Source organism: Topomyia yanbarensis, chromosome 1 (assembly GCF_030247195.1).
Source record: "Topomyia yanbarensis strain Yona2022 chromosome 1, ASM3024719v1, whole genome shotgun sequence".
Lineage (NCBI taxonomy): Eukaryota > Metazoa > Arthropoda > Insecta > Diptera > Culicidae > Topomyia > Topomyia yanbarensis.
This window is the reverse complement of record NC_080670.1, coordinates 208434925-208460272: the sequence shown is the minus strand read 5'-3', so window position 1 is coordinate 208460272 and position 25348 is coordinate 208434925. Positions and strand designations below refer to the sequence as shown.

At 36.8% G+C, this 25348-nt stretch overlaps 1 protein-coding gene across 10 annotated transcripts in view; it reads left to right on the top strand.

Moving 5' to 3' along the window:
• LOC131690055 (protein gone early) overlaps window positions 1–25348 on the top strand; it is a 173000-nt gene that overhangs the window by 78688 nt on the left and 68964 nt on the right. For all 10 annotated transcript variants that reach the window (XM_058975590.1, XM_058975598.1, XM_058975563.1 and 7 more), the window contains 2 exons: window positions 24074–24221; window positions 25067–25228. In XM_058975590.1, coding sequence (XP_058831573.1) covers window positions 24074–24221; window positions 25067–25228 — 310 coding nt within the window. The remainder of the gene's footprint in view (window positions 1–24073; window positions 24222–25066; window positions 25229–25348) is intronic.

Here is a 25348-nt window from a genome sequence, read left to right as displayed (position 1 = left end):
ACACCATTCCGAAAATACCCATACAGTGAAGATCCGTTTTTATCAGTCCCTTGGTGAATTTTGGGCTGATAAAATGGGGACATTGATAAAATTGGGACATAAATTTTTTTGCATATTTCGGATCTCTAAGGTAAGAAAAATAAGCTCAAGAAAGGATTTACTCAAATTCAACTTGGTTTTTCTGCTAGAGCCCATCAAACTACCAACTATCAATTTTCATATGAAGCTGATAAAATCGGGTCAAAAAGCTGATAAAATCTCGGGTAGATAAAATCGGGGGCTGCTAAAATCGGGTGCTGATAAAATCGGGTCTTCACTGTATTGATTGGGCTATAGCGAATTTCGCGAAACCGGAAGATTCCATCTTTGATTTCAAAATGGCGTCAAAATAAATTTCTGGCACCTACTCTTCAAGTCTATTCCAAAAATACCCATATTGTTGGGGTGCGGGCCATAAGGATTCTTCCAGACCCGTCTCTTCCATCTTTCCGAAAATCTTCTAAGAGATTTCTAAGAGATTTTCACAAAATTAGTCAAAGTTTTAAATAAAAATATTGAAAAAAATCTTAATCGACTCCTACACTGAAAAAAACATCGATTTTAAAAATTTAAGGTCGATTTACCAAAAAAAACATCTTTTATTTGTATAAAATTTTGCTCCAAGCTGGGTAATTATGTTCCCTACCTATGATCAAAAATTCAAGTTGGGAACATTCAAGGAAATAAGGTTATTTTAAAAACACTTCTCCTTGTCCAAACAGAATTTTTTTCAGTGTACTTTTATCGAAAACTGAACCAGTGAAATTCATAAACATCTCAGAATCCAATTTCCCAACTGATAGTTGCCTGATACATGCAACAAGTATCAGTAACGAATTTGGTATAGGATTCGTCTAACGGAAGGGACACTCGGGTCTCTACGAAGAAGCCTAGGAGAGAAAACTGAATTTCCTCTTTTGGAAATTTATAGGCACATTAGAAGATGTTCCCAGACTCTCGCTTTTCAGTGTACAATGAAACGAAGAAATCAGTCGTCATCGGTGGCGTAGCGCTCTTTTGCATTTCTTATCGGAGCGTTCCTTAAAAGAATGTTTCATTTTGTCCCCACATAATTTAAATGCGGGATATGTCGAGAGATCATGCGGAGTCTCTTTCTCAACAGTAGGAAAACTTTTCATTATTCTCGCCACTTTTTCCACAGTGTGCCTTGTTTCTACAACAAGTCGCCGTAGGCCCAATTGTTTGCAATGAAAAGGCGAACAGGTAGACTAACCCCGTCCAAAAGATCAAAGTTTGGAAGAGCAGATGCCGTGAAAGGTTCGAAATGAGGCTGATGGAAAATAAGTTGCGAACTAAAATTTTCACTGGCCGAAGCAAAGGGTTCTTGAAGGAGCGAACCCCATACTTCGCAATTAAGGCCCCTGTTGGAGACTACACCATCAATCTCTACTTCCCGGGCGGGTACATAGACAGCATACTTCTTCGTACACGGCCAAGTGGTATTTAGTTAAATTTCGCATATAGCTTTCTGTTAAATGGCTTAATTTTGCCCTCATTCAAGTTTGTTATGAATATATACCAAATTCGTTACTGATACTTTTTGCAGACTCGTTTTTATCAGCCCCTTGGTGAACTTTTGGCTGATAAAACGGGGACACTGATAAAATCGTGACATATTTTTCTTTCTTTTTAAGAAACCTTAGCCGCTACAATATTCTTATTTGGTCCCTAGATAATGCCACATAACCTTTCCTGATTATTTAGCTTAAACTTCCCTTAAGAGAGTCTGATAGCGCAAAATTAAAAAAAAAATCATATTTCGGATCTCTAAGATAAGAAAAGTATGCTCAAGAAAAGATTTACTCGAATTGTGCTTGATTCGTCTTCTAGAGCTCATCAAACAGCCAACTATCAATTTTCATATGAAGCTGATAAAATCTGGTCAAAAAGCTGATAAAATCGGGGGCTGATAAAATAGAGTCTTTACTGTATCAGGTAACTAGCAGTTGAAAAATTGGATTCTGAGATGAGTATGATTTTCATTGGTTTAGTTTTCGTTAAAAATACACTGAAAAAAAGTTCTGTTTAGACAAGGAAAGTTTTTTTTCAATTTTTTTTCCTTGAAAGTGCCCAACTTGAATTTTTGACGGTAGGTAGGGAACATAATTCCCTATCTTGGAACAAAATTTCATCCAAATCAAAGATGGATTTGTTTTTTGTAAATCGACTTTAAATTTTTGAAATCGATTTTTTTCAGTGTGGGAGTCAATGAAGAATTTTTTGAATATTTTTATTAAAAAATTTAACTAATTTTGTGAAAATCACTTCTACAACATTTTTTGGTAGGGTTTGTCATTTTTAGACTATAGCCAATTGAAAAAAATGATAAAAAAAAGTTTGACCCTTTTCAAAAGACAGTCTAGTTCATTTTTGAAAAAAAAAAAACGAAGTATGAAAAGTGGCTTTTTGTGACAAAGTCTTCATGAGCATGAGCATGATGACCGTACAATTCGTAGTTGCTACTCCGTGATTGACCAGAACAAGCGAAATTGCACAGAGAATCAACGAATTGGGTCTGGGAGTAGCTATCCATTCTCAATGTGCCTGTTTTGAGAGTTGTATACTTTGAAATGCCAATAAAGGGGCCGGGCACGACCTTACAGTCTCCACATTTGTCACGGGAAGGAGTTTTTTATAGTAGAATGGGGTAAAGAGTTATATAAATCTGGATACACCTTGATAAGTGATACGATCTATGCGACTCGCAGAAGTATTATCATGTGTCCATTGCTCTGGGCAGCCGGCTGCCGAGAAATTTTGCTAGATTTATCGTTTGTTGAATTACTTTGGAAATGCTTGGCAGCAACTTCAGCTCCGGATTGCCGACAGTCGGGAGTGTTGCTTATGTTTAATTTAATCAAATGGTATGTGAGGGATTTTATTATTCCGACGAAACGCGACATTCCAAAAACAATACAATATCATGAAAAGCGATTATCTTTAGCGTTTCGAGACATTTCGTATCGCAATCGCTAAGTAATTGAAGAATTCGTAATACGAGTATTATTTATCGTGTATAAACGTTGGCATTTTAGAGCAAATAAACCGACAATAATGTATTAATTTCTTCCTACGCGAACAATTGAGTAAGGGGCCGATTGATTTATTTGCGCTCGTTTTTAAGCTAACTAAAGCATATTTTAAACGGCATAAACTACCGAAATACCGGAAACGACTACCCTTGTATGTCGAATATACAACTGAGGATGCTAATTTTTACACTAATTACTAGATCTAGTAACTGGCTCATACATGATTCAACAGTCATCACTTCACTCAGACAAGACCATGCGTATTCTCCACGCACAAAAAATGCCCAGTGGATTAGTTTCCTAGTTGGCCAAATAAACATTAAACAAAGAAATTAGTTAGATCAGTCCAAAAATATAACAAATTGAAAACTACTTAATTATTTGCAATAAAATAGGACCGGAAAAATTAGTTGCTCAACCAAGGATCATTCTTAAATATAGCAATGTTGATGAATCACCTTATAAAATAGGTGATAAGGGACACGGACGAAAATAGCTGACCACCGCCGGCTTTTTGTGAGTCTTCATGTACAGAAAATTTCATTAATATCTGAGAGGGTGCTGCCAACTCTGAATTGTTAAGCTACAAAAATTCTATAAATCCGGTTATAGAAATCGAATCTGAAGATCCGCTACCATACTACAGATAATACCTTCTACGTCATTAGTGAAGTGAGTTCCTTATGATATATTTCCGAATAGTCATAACAATTCCAACTGCCATAACTGGCTATCTATCCCAAGTGGCACGTCACGTTCAACTCTTTTTGTTTGTATTGAGTGCACCCAAAAATAGCACCTCAAGACAAAGCCTTTCCTTGGCCTGCTTCCGGTAATTTTCAGCGTCTGAGATTGACTGTGAATGGCGGCAAAGGGTTAAGGAACATTTTACGATGATTGATCTGTCTGTAAACCGATAATAAAAACAAGACAAAAGAGTGTTCAATTTATGATCCTTTTCTACGCAATGCCTACACTTAAATGGAACTGCCTTTTCCACCTCTTCGCTTGTACCGAAAAGCGTGTGTTTACGTTTATTGATATGTTTTGTATATTTTTACACGCTCGTTAAAATTTCCCCCACACACACAAACACACTTTGCTTTGTACTGTTCTCCTCTGTTCATTTACCTCTAAACCGAACGTCTAGCTAGAGAGTTTCTTCCTTTCAGGCATAAAATTTGTATCACTGATTTAGCTCCGGCTCCGCGTTTCGTGTAAGAAGATGCTGCATAATAATTAATTGATGGGGCATCAATTTGGATGATTGATTTAAGAGCCGTCGATTCCGTTCAATACTGCGGGATCTTGTGGGAGAGGAATCATCATCCTCACGCGTAGCGGAAAAATATCCAAACCAAACAAATAAACACACTCGAGTTACGATGGTGGGGCAACTGGCAACCCCGTACGGCCAGCTGCGATTTGTTTCGTCTTCAAGCGTCGCGAAAGAAAATGACATGTCACTTTCTTTGGGTAGTGTATTCGTGCGCGCACGTATGTATGTCACTCAACTAATAAAGTTGATCTATGTCGTCTGCCGTTGTTCGAGCGACCGTCCTGTTTCCCTCCCTGGAGAAATGGATGTGTGATTCGGTTAATTATTGTTTTTGATTTAATTCGTCGTGGAATTCAGGGCTGACAGTTTTATAGACCTCTGAAATGGACTGCTACACGGAAAAAATTCCTCGAAATTCAAATTTTTTAATGGGTCATAAATTATTCGGTTGATTTGAAGACGGCTACTGGTCATACTCTGTTGTTCTGTTGAAATTCTTCTTCTTTGTTTTGTAAACTTGCTTTGATGAATGACCCGTTGGAAAGCTATTTTTATTAGGTGCTGAAATCCGACATTTGCATCAGAAAATGATCAATTTGTTGGGTCATAAGTCATAAAATTCACAATTATTTTTACCCAAGAATGAAATTAAAGAATTTCTCATAATTGGAGAATTCAACGGATCGTTACGGGTTTGCCTAACGAGATACATATTCTTTTCTAATTTAAAGTGGCTTCCGAGTGCCACCGGCAGCGTGCTCTGCTCCATATGAATGCTACTGCATACAGTAGAGCGCACGAAATCAAAAATTCACGAGCCACTTGTCCCCTCCGGGATGCGGGAGAGTCACTGTTTCACGTGTCGAGAAAGGAGTCTGGGTCTCCTTCCTCCGGAAAAAAGATAGGGCATTGTTATTGTTATATGAATCGGTGGGGTACAGGAGGAGATGCATGGGAGAATAGCTTCATTTGATGACCGTTTGCGCGGAAAGAAGACAAACTAAACATGAAGAGTTTTCTAAATATTTAACTAGTTTTCCAGCCTGTTCAACCATGGGAGCTTGATTCGGTTGGTGCTTTCAATGTAGGAAAAAATACTGCAGTTGGAGTTATACTTCGAATGTGGAATGTATTGAAGGTGAAATTATTAGATGAAGAGTTTTGATGATTTCAATGACTTGTCAGTTCATTTAGGCAAATTGGTTTCTTTAATAAACAAGATTAGCAATCCGTTTAGTAGAAGGAAAGTTATTCAAAATGTACGTAACGCTTTCGCTAATTTGCTATCGCTTTCTCGCTCGTTCTCGTGCGATCATGAGCCGTCCGGCTTCTAATGGTATAACCAAAACTAATATGCCGGCTTTCCCCCACCAACTGCTCTCGTCAAGCAACCCAATACGAATAATCATAGGAACAAACATGTAGTGGACCTATACATAAACTTTTCATTATTTTATTGTTCGCTTGGTGCACCATATTAACGGCTCTGTGCGGGATGAGCTGAAAATTTTCACTTTTTCGAGTCGTTTTCGAAAGATTTTTCAGAACACAATTTTTCCGTTGATAATGAATGTCCTACATATTCCAAAATTTAATACAACATTGGTACAAATATTTTCGACAAAATGCCGAAGAAATTGATTAAATCCATTCAGTACAACAAAAGATAACCGTTCAAAACCTTACATCATTTTTCTTCGGAAGTTTTGAAAAGGGGCCCCTATATTGAAAGGTAAGTCGTTAGTCACGACAAAACAAAGTTGTCAAAATATGGTCCAGTTTTTGGTCGAGTAATAACAGCACAGTTTTAACATAAATTGGCCCATTTCTGTCCAGTTTCGGCGATTCCGGAACTCGGTTCCCAGAAATGATTTTTTTTTGGAAATTCTTATCATACGGTACATGTTCGGCGATCTATGAGGAATGCAATATATGATGATATATGTATGACATTCGGACACTTGGTGATCGGTTCCGGAACCGCTAAAATCCCAAACCAACTCTTCATTTCTCTATTGTGTCATAACTCAGCTCTTTTTTATGAAGATTTGCGTCCTATTTCACTGATTACTCAGCCTTCAACCTGTAGAACATTTATAATTTGGTATACATATTAATATTTTTCTTTTTTTATTAGGGTTTTAACCTCATGGGTCATTCACTAGTTTTGGAAATTATATATATTTCAAAAATAATTTTCAATTCAAGAAAAAAATGGAAAATATTTACTGCCGTCTATTCTATTTGTGTGCGCGTGGATTTCATTTCTCGGTGAGGAATCATTGTCTACTTTGCCCTCTGCTGTTTGTTGTGCATTCCGTCTGTTTTCTCACTGGCTCGTGTGTAAGTCCATATCGTTGTCGCTAGAGCAGCTTTGGTTTTCACTGCTGGATGCTTGATGCTTTGAGTGCCTCTTGCATAGCTAGTTTCATTCTTGATTATTGCTGTCCATGGTATGCAAGCTGTTGAAATATTGATCCAGCAATTGTTTTTGTGGTGTATCACCGAAGGCTCAGTGGCGAATCCGGAGGGGGGGGGGGGTTTATCCCCTTTCCTCAACCAAAATTAATTAGATTGAAAAAATTAATGGCTGACTAATTCAACCTAACATTGAGAACCTATTGTTTTAAGCATCTTGAGGATTATTGAAAAATTGTGGAAATGTAACTGTTCTCTTATCGAAGATATTATAGTTGTTACACAACCTCAATATCAAATAAACTGACTGCTTGAATTATTATGAGCTCTTTTTGAAAGGAAATTCCGAAATATGGATTAGGGACAGTTTTTAGAATGGCAAGCTAAGATCGAATAGCTTGATTGTCTATAAAATATAAACTTGCTCAACAAAAAATTGCGTACATTTCAATATTCGCTGAAAATGTATTTTCTTGAAAATGCGTAGAACTGAGACCAAAACTCAATATGATCAATAACGAGAATAGCATTTCGGAAAGTAGATGGATAATTATGAAAAATGGCGTCACTAGCATTTCAGGATCGGATTTTTGAGCATTTGACTTTTGTTGTATTATCAACAAGATTAATAAATTCTAGGCAGGATCGCAATTGAGAAAAAAATTCGAAATATTTCAAATTAGTGGCTATTAATGGAGATTATTTGAATGTTGAATTGAATGGCGCAAGAAAATTTCATATACGAGGACTCACTGTCAAGCTGTGAGCTTTAATAGTGAAGAAAAGTAAAAAAAAAGCCTTTGCAAACTTTTTACGGTCGCGATAACATTCATTCGAAACTTTGTATGTTTAATATCATTGAAGAATGTCACAGCCTAAACCAGCACATCTTAATTATGGCGGTTAAACCTCCTAGAAATAATTGTTACGAACTTACTCTTCAAGCTAATTTAGTTCGAGATTAACTGTCTTCAGCAAAGTTTTCTGAAATGCTATTTCACACAACTTTATTGAAGATTTGTTTACTTCTAAATTTTACGCTAAGAGTCTCTGGCGCTTACTACAAAAAGTTATATTGAAGAGAACTGGTTTTAAGAAAGTTTTCTAACTCTCGTCAATATCTCAATATGCAGCATTCTTGTGGCCTTCATATGTGTAACAAAGTTGTTTGAAGTCATATTTTCAATAACTTTGCTAAAGACACCAAATCTCTTACTATTTTTGAAAGTTAATTCTCCATAATTGCTTCTAGAAGAATTAATCGCCAAAATTATTATATCAAACGATGCCTTTTTTAATGTTGGAAAACTTCATGAAAGTTGATAAACTTTCAAAGTTGATGATTTTTAAATTATTTGATCTAGACCGTTGGAAAACTTTTCAAACATTTATTTCACTTGAAAAGTGCACATTCTTTGACTTTATTGACATACTGTAGAAGAAAATAATCTATAAACGTTTGAAAGCTGTTCCATAAAAAATCCTCTTATTTGTAGACTGGAATGGCATCTGTAGATCTGTGTTTCTGAACTATTTATAATTTATCAAACTTACATTAAATTTTAGCATTTTCGAAAAATCAACGATTTTCATCATTTGCAACCCCCTCCCCCAAACAAACCGAATTTCTGGTTACACCACTGCGAAGGCTATTTGTTAGTGTTGGTTGTAGTAGATGAATTTTCCTTAGCTTTTTTGGCGTGAGGCTTATTATAGTGTGCCGTTTGCAGAAACTGGTAGGGCGACTTCCCAGGGTATGTGTATAGAGTTCTTTGAATTTAGATTGTAAGATTTTAGATACCATTGGAAGCCAAGTAAGAAGGAATTGGTTCAGCCGCATTCTCACCATCCGGAGGCGTTTCATATTGGACGTCAGGTTGTCTGTTGTCTTTCACCGCGAAGCTTTCTGCCTCAGCTACATTACATACTACAGTACGTGCTATCAGTACTACATTACGTGTATGGTGTAGTTGTATGTGCGATACTTCCGTACGCATAAGTTACATTTTCACTTTTATAAACTGTTCAACCCCACGCACTGTACTTTTGAGACGGGTCTGCATAAAGTCAATCGCGATTATATTCTTCCATAATGGGCAAACTTTATTTTGTGATTCACTCGTTTCAGTCGCAGTTGGGGGGTAGGGTCAGTGGAACTTTACTGTTTCTATAATGTATAAGCAGCAGTTTGTTTAAACAAATGGCTTGCGTTTAAAATAGGGTAACCCATATTTTTTCCCGTAACTGATTTTGTTACATGTTTTAATCGTTCAAAGTATTTAACGAGCAGTGGCATTTGTGAAATTTGAATCTACTCATAAAATTAAATACGAATATTTTTACTCACCCTATTTCAGACCCATATTTCATCTGGATCAACATTTTGTGTACACATTTCAGTAGGTCTTCTGTGTACATTGGTTCCAACCAATTAAAGACGTGGAGCTTTCGTATTTAACCGAAGGTTTGTGCCTAGTTTTAAACAAGACATTTTTTTCAATGGCCTTCTCAGAAATTGGTGGTCCAGCTTGTAACAGAATTATTGTGATTGTTATGGGACAGTGCGTAATCATTTGTATGATCAACTTAATTTTTAAATGCAACATTTCCAAGAGAATCTTCTGGGAAACATAGTTACAATTTCTAGCATTCACCACGCTTTCACATACAAACGCTTAGCACTTTCGCGATCATCCACGCACACCAAAACCCGCAATCTCGCAAACATGAAAATACCGCGATGATTAAGTGAATGTTTTAGCACTAATGAAATTATAAACGTGGTCTCAAACGGAAAGTGTAGGTCCATCAGTTGGACCAAAAAAAATGACGCTCATATTCACTGGACAACACGTTTCTTGGTGACATGACCGGTAACTCTAGTAATGTGGGGAAACTTACTCTCTAGCAGCTGAATCGTACAGTTAACCCTTTCATGCCCAACTTTTTCTTAGTGCATGTAGGGTTTCAAAACTATTTTTTCTTGAGAACGATGAGGTCAAGAAACTCGAAAAACCTTTTTTCATAAAGGTAGGTCCTTCCATGGCAGTGCCAGAAGCTGCTCAATTTTTATCTTCCAATTCTCACTACAATTCTCCTAGAATATTTACAATAGTCTAACTGCGTGGAAAACGTAGCCAAAAATAATCTAAATTGATAAGTTTTATCAGTTTTCACTAATATTGCAGCTTAACAAAGTTATATGAAACATTCATTTTCCGTCGTCAACGTAAACTGTCCCTGGCAGCACTGTTCCATCGGAGTTCAATCAGACTAACTGCAATAACTTCAGTTCTGGAGCTGATCCTTGTAACTGTTCACACTCAAATGAAAGCCAATAGTCACATTTATTAGCCTTACTTGTTTTTGTGAGCAAATCTTGCCTCAATCAAACGTTATATCTGCTTAAAAACGTTGTTGTCCACAAACAACATGGGCATGAATGGGTTAAAATTAAGTATCAGATTCACGATTACGATATACGAATAAAAAAATCGATTTTTTGGCCTACCTCAACATATGTAATGCCTTAAGTTGATTTAAGTTGAATTTTGTCCCGTCTTGTGAGATCGCCATTCGAAATATTCGCTCGCTGATGCAAGGAGCCCTTGAAACAGGCAACCCCGTGCTTCAGCAGATTCCTGCATGACAAACTTGAATCGGTTAATACACCATCGATCTCAACTTTGTGAGTGGAAATGTAAACGCGGTAATCCTTCATGAAATTCGCCAGTAATGTCATGCGTTGTTTTTAAACGAGACAGGGGATGGTAAAGCAAAAGCATCTTTACTCGATGTATGGATACTACCGATCTGCTTAGCAAATGAAAAAAGGGGTAAAATCTTTAACGTGTAAGATCATAAAAACATCTTCGATCAACTCGCTTATGCAAAAAGAAGGTTGGGTAATGTCTGAGACTGATATGCACCGTAAACATCACTCTATGTCCTGTTGTATTCACTTGTTTATGTAAAATTGTTCAATCTTTGAACCTGAAGTTTATCTTCAGGGACATTTTAGTATACTTTACTTGCCGGTTAAATTGTGCAGAAGGGTAGCGTGTTGATGACCTGTCAAGGACACTAATCCTAGGAGTAGAGCGTTCATTTCCCGGAAACAAATTAGTGGTTTCCTGGGAATACGAAAAAAACTTACATACGAATCCATTAATTGAAAGGTTTGTAAAACCGATGTATAATTGTGCTAAAAAGAGTTGTCGGATACCGATTTAAGGGACTACAAATTATTCAATCATGTGATTACTTGTCACTAAGTTTATGCAACGTCAACTTCTTTCGATCGATTTTTATAGAATTTATAACCTGAATTGGGGAAACACGATGACGATTAAGACGGTATACAGAACGTAGCTGAGTGAGTTACGATTGAGTATATCGAATTTGTTTACTCGTTTTGTCGTAGTCTTCTTTTAATAGGTCATTGGATGTACGGTAGAGCTATCACCTTCCATCTCCAGAGCTAAACAATTGAATGTTGTCAGAACTATATTAAGTGTAGTTGATGTAGTTGTATGTGCGATACTTCCGTAAGCACAAGCTCCATTTTCACTTATCAATTGTTCCATCCCATGCACTGTAAGTTTGAGACTGGTTTGCGTAAAGTCAATTACGATTGTGTTCTTCCATAATGAGCACAGATTTTTTGTGATTCACTCATTTTACTTGCAGTAGAGGTGGGGGGTAACAGAGCTTTGCCGTTTCAATGGAGTTGTTCTGAACCTGACTTTTTGCATGCTTTAACTGTTTAAAGTACGAGCAGTGTCATTTGTGAAATTTGAATTTACTCATAAAATTAAATCCGAATATTTTTACTCCACCATTTCTTCTGGATCAACATTTTGTGCTCCATATTTTATTTTCTGTGTACACATTTCAGTACGTCTTCTGTGTACATTGGTTTCAACCAATTTAAGAAGCGGATACAAACAAACGCTTAAGACCTTCGCGATCGTGCACGCACACAAAAGCCCGCGGTTTCGCAAATATAAAAACACCCCGATGTTTAGGTGAATATTTTAGCACTAATAAATTTATAAACGTAGTCTCAAACGGAAACCTACAAGCGCCCGTGTTCACACGATCATGAAATGGTTACGCCCGGAAGTTCCTACTCTCGGTACTAGCAGCCTAGGTCCAGCTGTACCAAAAAATTATGACCAGATGGTGCTAGTTACTGACGAGATGAATTCGAAACACAAAAAAGCAAAACTTAATTTAAGTTAGGTCTTGTGCCCTTAACGCACAAAGCGGTTTAGTCCAATTTTCCCTTTTGGGAATTTATTGCATACTACCAGGCGTTTGGTTCTGCAATCAAAAGACAAGAGTTCGTCTTTGTTTTCTCGTCAGCAAACCAGAGCTATATTTGCTTCCCGGGACATCACTCGGGACATGTGGCTTTAGGCGTTCGCATATGTCGTGTGAACTGTTTGGAATTTTTTGTGTCTAACTAGTGCTAATTTGGGTACTAGTTTTAGATTCATCGTCTACCTAGATACCCAGATGGTGAAAGTTACTGACGAGATGAATCCGAAACACAAAAAAGCAAAACTTAATTCAAAAAATGACTCTCATATTCACTGGACAACACATGCCCGGAATCTCTAGTGATACGGGCAAACTTATTCTCTTCTGGAATCTGAACCATACACAAAAATTGAGGGGTTACATACTTTCTTATTTTTAAAAAAATCGTTTTCTTATTACTTTATCTGAAAGTACAACTCCTTGAGAATATTTTCCCAAATTTTTTAGAGATCCGAGAAATAGATCTAAACTTACAGCGCTTCCAAGCGCGCTTCGTCTACCAAGAGCAGTGGAAATTTTAAACTCGATTTTCTCGAAAAGTCGCGAAAAAATGGTTTTTCCGTGATCACGGTTTGCCGAAAAACCACTCAACCGATTTTCTTCAATTTTTTTTCAATTGATCGTAATTAATTTTTCTCGTACCTCAACGATTCCTTTTTTATGCATGAATTTTTGTGTCGTAGATGAGAATTTTTGGAGCTTAAAACAGCGATTTTTTAGGAAAAACGCTACCGAATGCAGGGAAAAATTATTATTTATTAAACTAATCGTTAAGGTACGAGAAATACTCATATGCCAATGGAATTTTTTGAGTTTTGTGATTTTAGTTGATCCATCGTGATCACCACAAACCTCCTAAATAAAAAAGGGTTTCGGGAAAAAGTCATAACTCCGCCAATTATCGGTACATTTTTATAAACTTATGCTTATTTATTTCACTGAAAAATGTACTATTAAAATACTATAAGTTTGATGTAATAAAATCATTGCTTTGTGCCTTTATGTGAATTCAATATTTCTTGACATTTTTCTTACAAAAAGGAATGTAATCCTTTAAGCATCAGATTTACGCGCGCGATCATTCTAGTATACACACGAATATGCAAATATACCACACGGTTATAAAATCTAATTTATGCACGCAAAGTTATATACACGCCAGCACACACGACAAACACGTTAACATACAAACGCTCGAGCTCTTCTCGATTATCCTCGCACACCTACGCCCACGATCTCGCAAACAGGATAACACCCCAGTGACGAAGTGAACATTTTAGTTAGCACTTATAATGGTCTCAGATGTGAGCTTGAGTTTGAGTTTGTGCGACCACCTCTGGCTGCTACTCCGTTTTCGATCTGGACTAGCTGAAGTTGCACAGGGAATTAGTAAATAATTATGCTGGGGAGTAGCGAAACATCTTTCAATGTGCAACTCCCGGTAATCCTAAAGAGTTTATTGATCAATACCGGCGTCGGCCAGGCTTGAACGTAGATCGCGGAGGAAAAGGGAAGGAATGTTAGTCCGATACTTGCTTTTGCTAGAGGTTGTATACACTCTACAAGTATCACGGGAGGAGGATATTTGTTAGTAAGTTTAGTAGTTCGATTCTACTTCTTCATTTTCTAGCTATTTTCCGTCGGTCTATTTCCGCTGTGAAGCCAAAGACAGACGCCAAAGAGGAGACTCTACTATGTCGATCCATCAACTCATGGACCGGGGACCAACCGGTTTTACTTCCCTTCCGAAGGAAGACGTGACCACAGGTTTTTTCAACTCAGAAAAATCTTTACGACGTCGGCTGGGATTGAACCCAGACTAACGGGAATGAGGGGCGGTCACGCTTACCACTCAACCACCGGCGCAGTCACAAACGTGCTCTCAGGAGTGAACCTACAAACGCCTGTGTTCGCGCGATTATGAATCGTTTGGAAGTCCATACTCGGTCCTAGCTCATGGCTTCAGCTGGACCAATAAAAAATGATGCTCATATCCACTAGACAACAAGACAAGAGCTTCGCACACCGAAAATTAAGTATCAGCGAATATGTGAATGGACACACGGTTATAAAATCGAATATTTGCATGCTAGGTTACACGCTAGCACATGCGACATACAAACTCACGCGCAATCGAACACGTTAACGTACAAATGCTCGAGTCCTGCACGATGATACACGCGATCGCGAATTCCCTACGCCCGCACATATCTGAACCTTACAAGAACTATCACATTCAGAATCACGACCCGCTGCAATTGGCCTTAAGCAGTGTATTAGTGGGCGACATTTCCCGTCTCGTCTGCAATTGTAGTGAGTGATTCTGACGGGCTGGGACAGGAAAGTAGACTGAACACTGCAACCTTTGTCTTCGGTAGTTGGAAGCAAACGAGTTTTTGCCGTTTTGATTTATCGACTCCTTTAAATTTGTTATTCTCCTGTTTAGTCTGGTATCTGTTCTGAAATTTAAAGATTTCTTGATCACACACGATCTATTAGTTTCATAGTTTCTGGATAATTGATTAATAGATGCTTAGATACCTGGACCTTTTAGAATAGATTGACTGAATCCACTGAATAGAAATTCAAATTCTAGTCACGTCTAGAACGCTGTTCGCGCTGATTTAACTCAGTCAATATGAATGGGCTCACGATTAAGCCGAAATTCTATGGAACTTGCCAGTACAAATTTGTTATAAACCAATTTACTGTCCTATTTGTATTCAAGTTTGACACTTCTAATTCATCTCCGACGCATACTTCTACACCGTTCCTCTGTGTCAACATTCTAAGCGGCAACTCTGCCATAAACATGCTACCGCTGAGTGCAATCTGATCACAAACGAATGAATGATGGACAGCTCAGTCGTCATGTCCGCCGAAAGGGAAACAAAAACAACAAGAAGAAGAAGTTTCATCTTTAACTTCGTACACTAGTTGAAATCCAATTAGTAGTCATTCCACAACCGTGTATGTAGGTTTAATTATCAACAGGAACGACCAGGGGGGGGAAACGAATTCAACGTAATTATTCTTCCGGCAGTGCTCGTAAAATGGGCCTTCAAATTAATACGGATGAAACTGTGTTGCAAGCAAATCATTTCAGAACTAGAATGAAACTGTTAGAAATCATGTTAAAAAAAGAAAAAAATGAGCAACCATTTGGCCATTATCCCAAAATACAACTTCGAACAGATCATGGTACACAGACGCAGGCGTGGGTGGGTGACTTAATTTGATTACAGCAAAAGACCAACCGAACAGAAGAAGAAGCTCAGAAGAAATTAAATTTTCTTTCCATCGAAAGTGGCGACAATATTCCTCCCTCCCCTCACACACAGAGCTCGTCGACACTACACAGAAGAGTAGTTGTGGGGTTCATTCTTCTTCCCTTGGTTCCCCACTACCTACCGAACAGCTATAGATCCCATCAGTGGTGATTGATTTTAATCTGAAAACTCTTCAGCATGTCACCCCCTGCCGCAAAAAACCCGGTGCACTCCACCAGGGACCAGGGCAGCGCGCAGCGGGAGGGTAGTGTTGTAAAACCATTGTACAAGTTTTAGCGAACCCCCCACTCGATAGGAAAATCCTAACCGCTTCGGTAAAAAAAACCCGTACCCCACCCTCTTCCCTTCAATTGAACAACAACTAGTGGAAATGATTTATTGGAATTTGATGGCGAAAACTATCGGATTCGATTCGTTTTTTTTCCGATTTGTGGCCCACTGACGATGACGACAACGACGGAAGGAATTAAATGGAACGTGACAGTCTTTTCTTTCGAATGTGGCACAACCATCGGCAGGGACAAGAAGCAAGTACTCATCGGGCCCGGGACCGGTCAAGTACAGTTCCAAAGTCAAATTAATTAGAACAATGTAACTGACAGTGGGGGTGGGAGGAGGAACCGAATAATGCTTCTCCCTCCTCACTCCTACTGGAAACGTAGAATTGATGATACTTTGAGCAACATTATTTTGTTCAGTTTGTTTTTATTTATTTTGTAAACAGGTCAGATAAAAATCAAGTCAAATCGCTTGAATGATTTAAATGACGGGCGGGGGATGGGGGTGAGAAATAAAACAGGCTGCCAAATCAGCTGTTCCAACAGGTGGTTGTCGGCAGAGTCACATGTATAATGAATAGAATGTACAATGTGAGAGAGAAAAGGAAAAAAAGAAACGTTGGGCGATAATAGCGGTGACCAAACGGGGGTGATAGAAATTCAAAGCAAAGATACAAACCGATATCTCTTGGAGTAACGCGATGCCATCTGGTGGGAAACTGACCCAATCATGTAATAGAAACGTTCAACGGACACGAAAAGTTTTTTTTGCAAAAAAAAAAATTAAAAACCGATTTATTTACTATCTGTCTCTCAAACAATTTAAAAATATAGAAGAACGATATAGTGACGGAAAGAAAAATTGAATCACGAAAACGTAACGTTGGACAAACAAGTTTCTCTGAGACAAATTTTTCACATATTTTCTAAATTTAGAGCTTTAGTGTGAATAAGCAATTTAAAGTCAAAATTTATGATTCTTCAAGTTATTTTCAATCACAATATCATAAATACTGCCGTTTACGTGTTATCTTGCAAACAAATTAGAAAACATCGATTATTACCGGTCGGCGAAAATATTCTTAAGTTCATGTGAATTTGCAAACGATAACCCGATTATACAAATTTACATTGGTACATACGACATACAAACGTTCGTTCTCTACGCGAACCTGTGCATAAACGCGAATATGTAATCGCGATCATTCGCGTACACCTACGACTAGGATTTTTCAAAGACGACCCGGACAGTGTTACCATAGTTGGTAATTTTTCCGCAAATCCTCGGATATTCAACAGTTTCGAATTGAGTGGCGAATTTTTCTGCGGTATTTTCAAATTTGTTCCTTTTACATTGACGACTCAAATGACTGATACCTTTATTTTAAATTGTATGTTTAGGAGTCACTGTGACTCGACTTCTCTAATTGTTTTAACTATTCGCCAAAATAGTAGCAATGACTGTGTATTGATATTCTATTATTGTAACTATTATTACAAAAATGGGCTGCAGCCGGACAATGCTGAATTTGAATGTAACCAATTGCAATGCCATTACTGCTCCGCGCAGCAATTGTCCCATTCAATCGATCATTTTCAAACATCCGGGGAATAATATATAAAATATATTTTTAAAACTTTCCACATTCGTTTTATTCAGTTTCATAGCCGTGGCCAAATGTACGTATCGTCCTCTTAACACTGCTCATAAGGTCGTTTGAAACAACTTGTTTTTGTGTGGGAATCCATTTTGTCCTTTCTGCTTCCAATTCCTTATGATGTGTTTGGAGTGCCTGCTTCATGATGGCCCAGTATTTCTCAGTTGACCGGAATATTGGAGCGTTCGGAAGTTTTAAGATCGTTTGGCACGAAATTGACCTTCTTAGCCTTGTACCACTCCAGAATATCTTTCGAGGGACCAGGCTAAACCCGGCCAGCAAAACATTGAGCTATCGTGAAACTTTTTAAACTGGAAGTAGGCGTTTTTGAAGGCATTGTTTCAACCAGACTCGATCATTGACTTGCCCGGTTATCATGAACGAGGTTCTCGGCTTTCCAATCGAACAACTTGCCTGCCAAGGAACGTATTTTTTGGAAAAGTTAGACATTTCGTGCTTTATAATTTTCTCAAAGAAGCCGTATTTATGTCGCCTAGTGAAGAAAAAAACTGAGGATGCTGCCGGAAATCTGCTTTCACATAAGTCTTGCCATTCACGATGTGAAAATACGGTTTCATCAACATCTGAGTGCGTTGCCCTCGCGCGTTTTTTTCCCAATATATTCTGCCGTTCAGCGCGATTCGGCGAATTTTGGGCTTTGTATGTACGTAATACTTCACGTTTTTTGCATCTTGTAGAAAAGTTATGCTTAAATGCAGTTTTATTACCCATTTCTCACCGAGCTATTGGAATTTCCCTTGAAAGCTTCTACCCTTTATGTACACTACTTCCCGTATTTTTCCAGAAAAGAAACTATTCTCATATGATCCCTAAGCGTATTTTACGCTAGAGGTAGCAAATTAAATAATAGTTTATGGTTAAATGTAGTTGATATGTTAATTTAATGTTAAAAATCTGGAATCGAGACTAAATGTCAAAAATCTGATGCTTCTGAATTTTATTCCTTTTTGCTCCTAAGAATTTTCCACTTTCAACAGGATAAATTTTATTAAAATTGATTAACGCAATTGTTTAAAAATAGAGTATTTTGGGGACAAAATGACCCAGTATCTCATTTTCCCATATTTTTCAAGAAACAAAAATATCTTCATTCAAATACCAAGATCAATTTCTTTTTTCTGAGTGCTGCTTCAAATGCTATAGCATTTAATATATTTTTCCTCCATATTTTTCCATAGCATCAATTTCGAAATCCTCAAGTCTGAAATTGTCCAAATGATGTGAAATTTAACATCTGAGCTTACTTTGAGAATCAAAAAAAAATTTCAGCGTAGTTTGTTTATAGTTTACTGGGAAAAAGTTTCCTCAAAACTCATTCCTAATAGATTCCGTTTCTCCATTCTCCGATATTAATGGTCTTACTCCATCTTAGTGCGCGGTGACAAACTATGTAATTTTAACTAAAAATTTTAAAAATTTGAGCATATATTTTGAAAAATGAATTTTATGAATTGAATATATTTGAAATTTAAAATTAAAACATTTCAATCTAAAAAATAAAAAAGAAAGGTTACAAAAAAAACAAATATTGTGCTAAGAAAATTCCTAAAAATTTCAAAGTTAAGCATCCAAAAATTAAAAGAATAAGCAAATTAAAGTTTAAAAATCGAAAAAATAAGAAAATAATGTGTTATAAAATTACAAATTCAATGAATGTCAAAAGTTTGAAATATAAAGGTTCAAAAATTTTAAAATTTGGGTGCCAAATATTTTTAAAATTTCAAAATTTACGTATCGATTTTGTTCGCTATTTTCGGCTCTTGAGCGAATAAGTTATAAACTGAACTGAAAGACAGGACCAGGCAGATGATCGAAAGAAAATGTGATGAATCTTTTGCCTTCTGATGGTAAGAGTTGGGCGTTCCACCCAAGTCTACCGCATGGTCAGTGATAGAGCATAACTCATCCTCGTGTTTTAGCATCGATGCCGGCAAAAATTCTTCACAAATCCTCGCCTAGAAACGATCACGTGATCATTCTCCCTCATTCTGCTACCATCAAGCCAAGTATAGTATAAACAAGTGAAAACCGTTAATTAAAAAATGTTCCCTAAATTTGTTTAACTCAATATAACTCAAGCTCTTTTGTTTTTGCCATGATTTTGGTTCTCAAAGCAACGAACAACTTACATTTTTATTGTTTCAAATGAAATGTTTGTTGTAACTGCTACACTATTATAAAGCAAAAAGTTAGTCTTGTTAGTAATTTCAAGCAACCGAAAATAAAAATTCGATTAAAAATGAATCTTGTTTGTCGCTCTATCAACCTGGAACATGGAATAAAACCAAATTACTTATTTTCTTCTTTGTGTAGGAGCCACACTTTCAGTTTGCAAGTCACGCTGGAATTCACTCTCCATTAGGAGAAGAGTAAAACACGTTGAAATACATTTTCAAAAATATTTACTTTTTATTTTAGGAAAATTCCGAACTGCATGTCGCTGTTTTTTTCTACACACGAGTTAACCTACAACTGCAAACGATAAAGCGATTCAACTTATTGTTCAAAATGGAAGAATATTCAATGTCGGGGGTCTTATCGAAGCTTTTTTTTAAATGTTATGTACATATTTTTCTTTCTTTTGAGCAAAAAATAATACAATGAACTGGAAAGGCTACGAAATGCCGCCCGCAAGCCTAAACACACATGGATTTATTCGGTAGGAACTTGATCCGTACCAAACGATTCACGAAGAATAAAATGCGCTAAAATTGATTCCTGGAAGTAGCGTATATAAATACGAAAGAAGCTATATGTGTATTACTTGACGTGTTTTAGATCATATCGGACTGGGCGTCATGGATTCCGCAGAGACTTTTCATGCCAAAAATTATTTTTCAATAAATTTACCCTTAACCGTTATGTGTCCGCCGGGGTACCTTTTTAGGTTTTATTTAATGAAATTCGAATATATTATCTACAGCTGGAAATTGAAACTTTATGACATCTTAGAACTTCACTAAGTCGAGCTTTTGGGTTGATAATATTGTTGATATAGTAAGGGGGAGTGAGGAGGGGCTCCAGAATTTTTTTACAACGTAACAGGCCGACGAGGGTACCCGGCTACCCACAAAACTGAAATATCAATATATAAGGCAATTTTCAACCGATTTCGACTTTTTTGGGTGTTTTCCACTTTTATTCTTGGTTAAACTGAATCGGATTAATTCATTCGATTCCCGGGAATCCAGAATTTCGGAAGCATGTTACAGTGCAGTGATACTATTTGTGAATTTCAATGGAATTCTGGCAACATGGGTTTAAGAATTCTTGGAATTTTGGAACCATTTGGTGACTTGACACCGGAACAGACATTCCGAGTAGCCATTCTGAGGTTAAATTGTCATATAGAGCATATGACAATAAATAAGAGTTCCGAAGCAATTTGAAGAGTTATCATGCTCATATTACTAGGATATTATTAAAATTTACAAATCATACCCTAGTACTGGAACATTACTCCGGATAATCTGGATTACCAAAAAACCAGATCTATTCATCCGGTTCGATTTTACGGAATCAAAAAGTGGACGAGTTTCTAAATCTAAATCATCTAAAAGTGTCCAAATCGGTTAAAGAAAGCCATAGTTATGAGAATTTCAATTTGTGGATACCCTCGTCGGCCTGCTAATGGTGATTTTTGTTGTACATACAATGGTTAAGGGGAGTTTATCACATAAATGCTCAAAATAATACTGAATATTTGCGCGTAGTTTGAAGAAATCCTTAAACTTTTTTGACATTAAAAATGTCTTACTCCACTATCTGGGGCTAGGTGTCATTCTAAAATCTAAACTATCTCCCATGTAACGAAACTATGTAAGGTTTGCACGCTTATAACTCCGATATTACTAGATGGATTTTAATCATTCATACACCAACCGATTCAGAAACACCTAACTTAAATATTGGTAATAATTTAATATCTCCCCAATAAAAGTAGACTTTTAGAAATTGGTAAAATTAAAAAGTTCACAAAAAACGGGAAAAATACCATTCGTGAGGCAGATTTCTCAGACACAGCCGTCAAAAGAGGGCAGCTTAGTTGCTCAATGAAACACGAAAAGTCATAAATAAAAGCAACGCATGTCCGTTTAAATCAGTTGTTGCTCTTATCCCACACGAGCAACGTCGTCTCCGGGCGATGCAATAAGCGCTATCGATTTTCGGTAACATTGGCATTTGCACACACTCGCACCTAAGTGACTAAACCATATACAGTTAGTTTATAAATAGAGGTGACGCGTACCCGTTTGAATCAGTTTTTGTTCTTATGTCGAACGGGTAAGATCATGGCTGCAGCGTCTGGGCACTACAATAAGCGGTAGACGCTATGCATTTTCGGCAGCGGTGGCCGTGTGCGGATTTGTCGGGTACCAGCATGGTGTCACAGAATGATTTGCAAAGTGGGTGGGCGGGGTGGTTTGGATTTAATTCAATACGGTGTGTGCTGCTTAAGAGTGTTGCGTTTGAAAAAAATATATTTATTTTTATGCATGCGTGTGCGTTGTAACTTGTTAATCCATGTTTACGGCGCTTTGTAGCTGCGTAGGGTAAAGAGCCAATTGGTTTTCATGTTTCATATTTCGGTTAAATGTTTTTTATCAGTAAGGCATCTGACAACGTGCTTCTGTAGTTATTTCACTGTTCAGCAGCGTAGTATTTTATATAGGAGAGTACACTCAGGTTTTTTACGCGGATTTTGAAATTTACGCGGTTTTCATTAACGCGTTTTTTTTAAATTTACGCGGTTTTCATTTACACGGCCTGTATCCCCTGCGTGAAAAATCTGAGTGTAATTGCATCGGAAACAATCACATTCCCAGCAGAACTTTTTGTTTTCTAATTTCAAACACTTTTGTTTCGTACTGCACACAACGGAAAATTTTAAAACAGAACTTACCGTCCCAGCAGCAGTTGAAGTGGGTGTTCTTTTTCGATTCAAATTCAAGCCATGTCTTAAGCGTTACTGGACTTAAAATTGTTTTCCCAGTTTAACCAGTCAGAATATCTGTCCTACCCTATGTATTTAAAACACAGTTCTAATTGCGTTTTAAGGTATACAACAAATACGGTTGGGTATACTAATTTAAATTTTAAAATAAATCTGTTTTAAATTATGAAACAAACCGCTGTACTGAAGATATAGTTATGTCAGTCCTATTACCACATAAAACACCTATATAACATAAAACGCTGCAGAATTGGTTTAATAATACAATGTTTACACTACAGAGTTATAACACGTTTTAATAATTAGCAACAAGAAAAATGTCACCAAGATAGCATAAAAACCCGTTTTAACTGGTAGTGCGAACGTTGCATAACAATGTAATTTATCAAATAATTTCATTTTTCCACCACTAATCGATCAAGAAATACTTACACTTAAGATTGTTTACTTAAGTTCATTAGTACATTATTGAAAATTTAAATGGAAAATGAAATTTCATATTTTATGGAGAATCTGTATATTTCCGTTGGCGGGCGTGGGTTTCCTCATAACAGTTCTCAATATGGAACTTTTCTTTTGAATATATTTTCTGGACAGACCAGCCTATTTACTAGATGGATCAGCCAAATAATGCCAATCACCTAGTGAGATACTTGATTAATTAATAGATTACCGTTAAAAGACCTTCAATAAATTATGTTTTAATGGGGAGGGTATATAGCAAATTGTAACATATGAAAACAGGCGAGTGAACAAGAACGTGTGTCGATATGTGTGATAGATAAAAAAGCTATATTTTTAATGTCACCGTGGTCGTGTCCTGTACACAACCCTTTAATTTTTAATTTTGAAGACTTAAATATATTATTTTGTCGTTAAAATCTTTTCATGTATTTGGGACATATTAACGCACAAAGCCAAAACAAAATTTAAAAAAATAACCCGCAAAGTCGACATGCTTCTTTTCCAGTTGGCGTCCCAGATTGCAAGAGAAAGGCTTGATCGATTTTCATGATATTGTTATCAAATTAAAGCTAATTTCAAGGTCTTAAAAAAAATTCAAAAAACATTTTATTGCGATTTTTGACTGAAGAACATAAAAAATCTTTTTTTTTGTTTTCTTGGTCAAAAATAGATAAAAAAAAGGTATTTTTTTTAGATTCGCATTAAAGATCTTTTATTAACTTACAAATGAAAATAAATATTTTAAAGAAAAAAAAATATTGCAAATGTTCAATAAAGTCTTCAAAACATGGAACATGGAAACTTTTTTTGAACCTAGCGCAGAGATTCAGTATGATTTGGGCCGTTTATGGGATAATCCTCCCTTAACAAAGATAGTTGAGGTCACCATTAGCTTACGATCAATATTTGGGGACTGATTGTCAAATAATCATATATTCTAAAATGGTGCTGCCCTAATAAACATCTTATGATCGAAGAGCCTAACGACCTGTTCAGGTTATAATCCAAACAATATGTGGAATCGTTGGATTATATGGGTTAAAGTTCGCGTACAATTTTTTTATTAGGGTAACGCTAACCATTAGCAAACAACCCAAGTATTTGTTTCGATATTCCATATTGACTTCTCTCCGTATTTAATATAGCATAAATGTTTGGGTTCCTGTCTAAACTGTTTCCACCTATTTCTCAAGCGCGGCGCCACTATCGCTTACAGACCGCATTCACACACATATTTTTCACCGAGACACGATTTCTCATTCTCGCTCTCGTTTCATCTCGCTCTCGTTTCAGCTTCTCTCGTGGGCCAAACCGGAGGCAAACACGTGCCGCTCACCGTACGAATGGGCCTGCGGGCGGTTCGAGGAAAAGTATAGCACCCACAGCTTCTTCGAGGTGAACAAGGGCGAGTGGAACTTCGACGCGTATCAGGACTATGAGGGTGAGTTATTGATTATTATTAATTACTTGACAAGTAGGTTAATTTTTTTCGGGATCAAATTTGTATTAATTTGCTAGAATATAGTTCAATATATTTTTAACTGATTTGGCTGACTAAAAGATCTACTAGGCCGGCTCATATCATATTTTTTGCCTTTTGCATAAGTAAAGTGAATAGACAGCAGTACAAAATTAATCGAAATTCTTCTTGGAAAAAATAAAGTAATTCTCAAACAGAATTTAGTTCATTTTTAATTGAGATTATAGATTTAGAACTGTGAATCATCGTATGTCACTGTCCCCGTTTATGACTATATCAAATACAAACATGATAAAAAAGCTTACGTCAATGTGACAATTCAGAAGATTCGACAGATCAAAACAATTGTTTGTTCACAAATCACTAGCTACTGAATCATCGCGAGCCACTGTTTGAAAACTGGTTTCTATTCTGTTTTTTTCGGAATCAGCAAATTTTCTTCTTCTTGGTGAGGAACACAGCGTTTGAAAATCGCAACACTCCACAATATGGCGGATTTGTTGAGGCGTGTTGTACCTGTTTTTATTTGATGAGTGCTGGAGCCGTCGTTCAGTTTTTGATTTGGAATTTGCGAATGATTCATTAGAATTAAAATACGCTAAAACGTTCGCGCATTTCTTATTTTTTGTCAAGACTACTTTTCTTTAAACTTCCGTATATTTGAAATAAAAAAACGGGTTCGTGTTGAATGACCTTTTGTCCAAACAGAACATTCTAGTTCACTGTATAAGAAAAAAAAAACAAATTAAATTATCTGGATTTGTAGAGAATATTAAAATTAACTATGTTCGTTGTTCCCCCCGCAGATACATCCGCCGCGTACGAGTTCATCTCAAAGCTTCCAACGGTGGCCATGTCCTATTCAACACAATCAATGATCAAGAAACTACACTCGATCTGTACGACGGTGGAAACGGTGAGCAACAGCGAAGCGATAACGTCTCTGAAACGTGCTCTGATGCATTTGGGTGAGTAGTATTTGAGTATTGCAGGATAATTGACGAAGGGTCCATTTTCAAAAGGACGTCCACTACTTTTATGAGTGTGAAGAATTATAGGGAAAGTTTTTGTTTTCTTACATATATTTA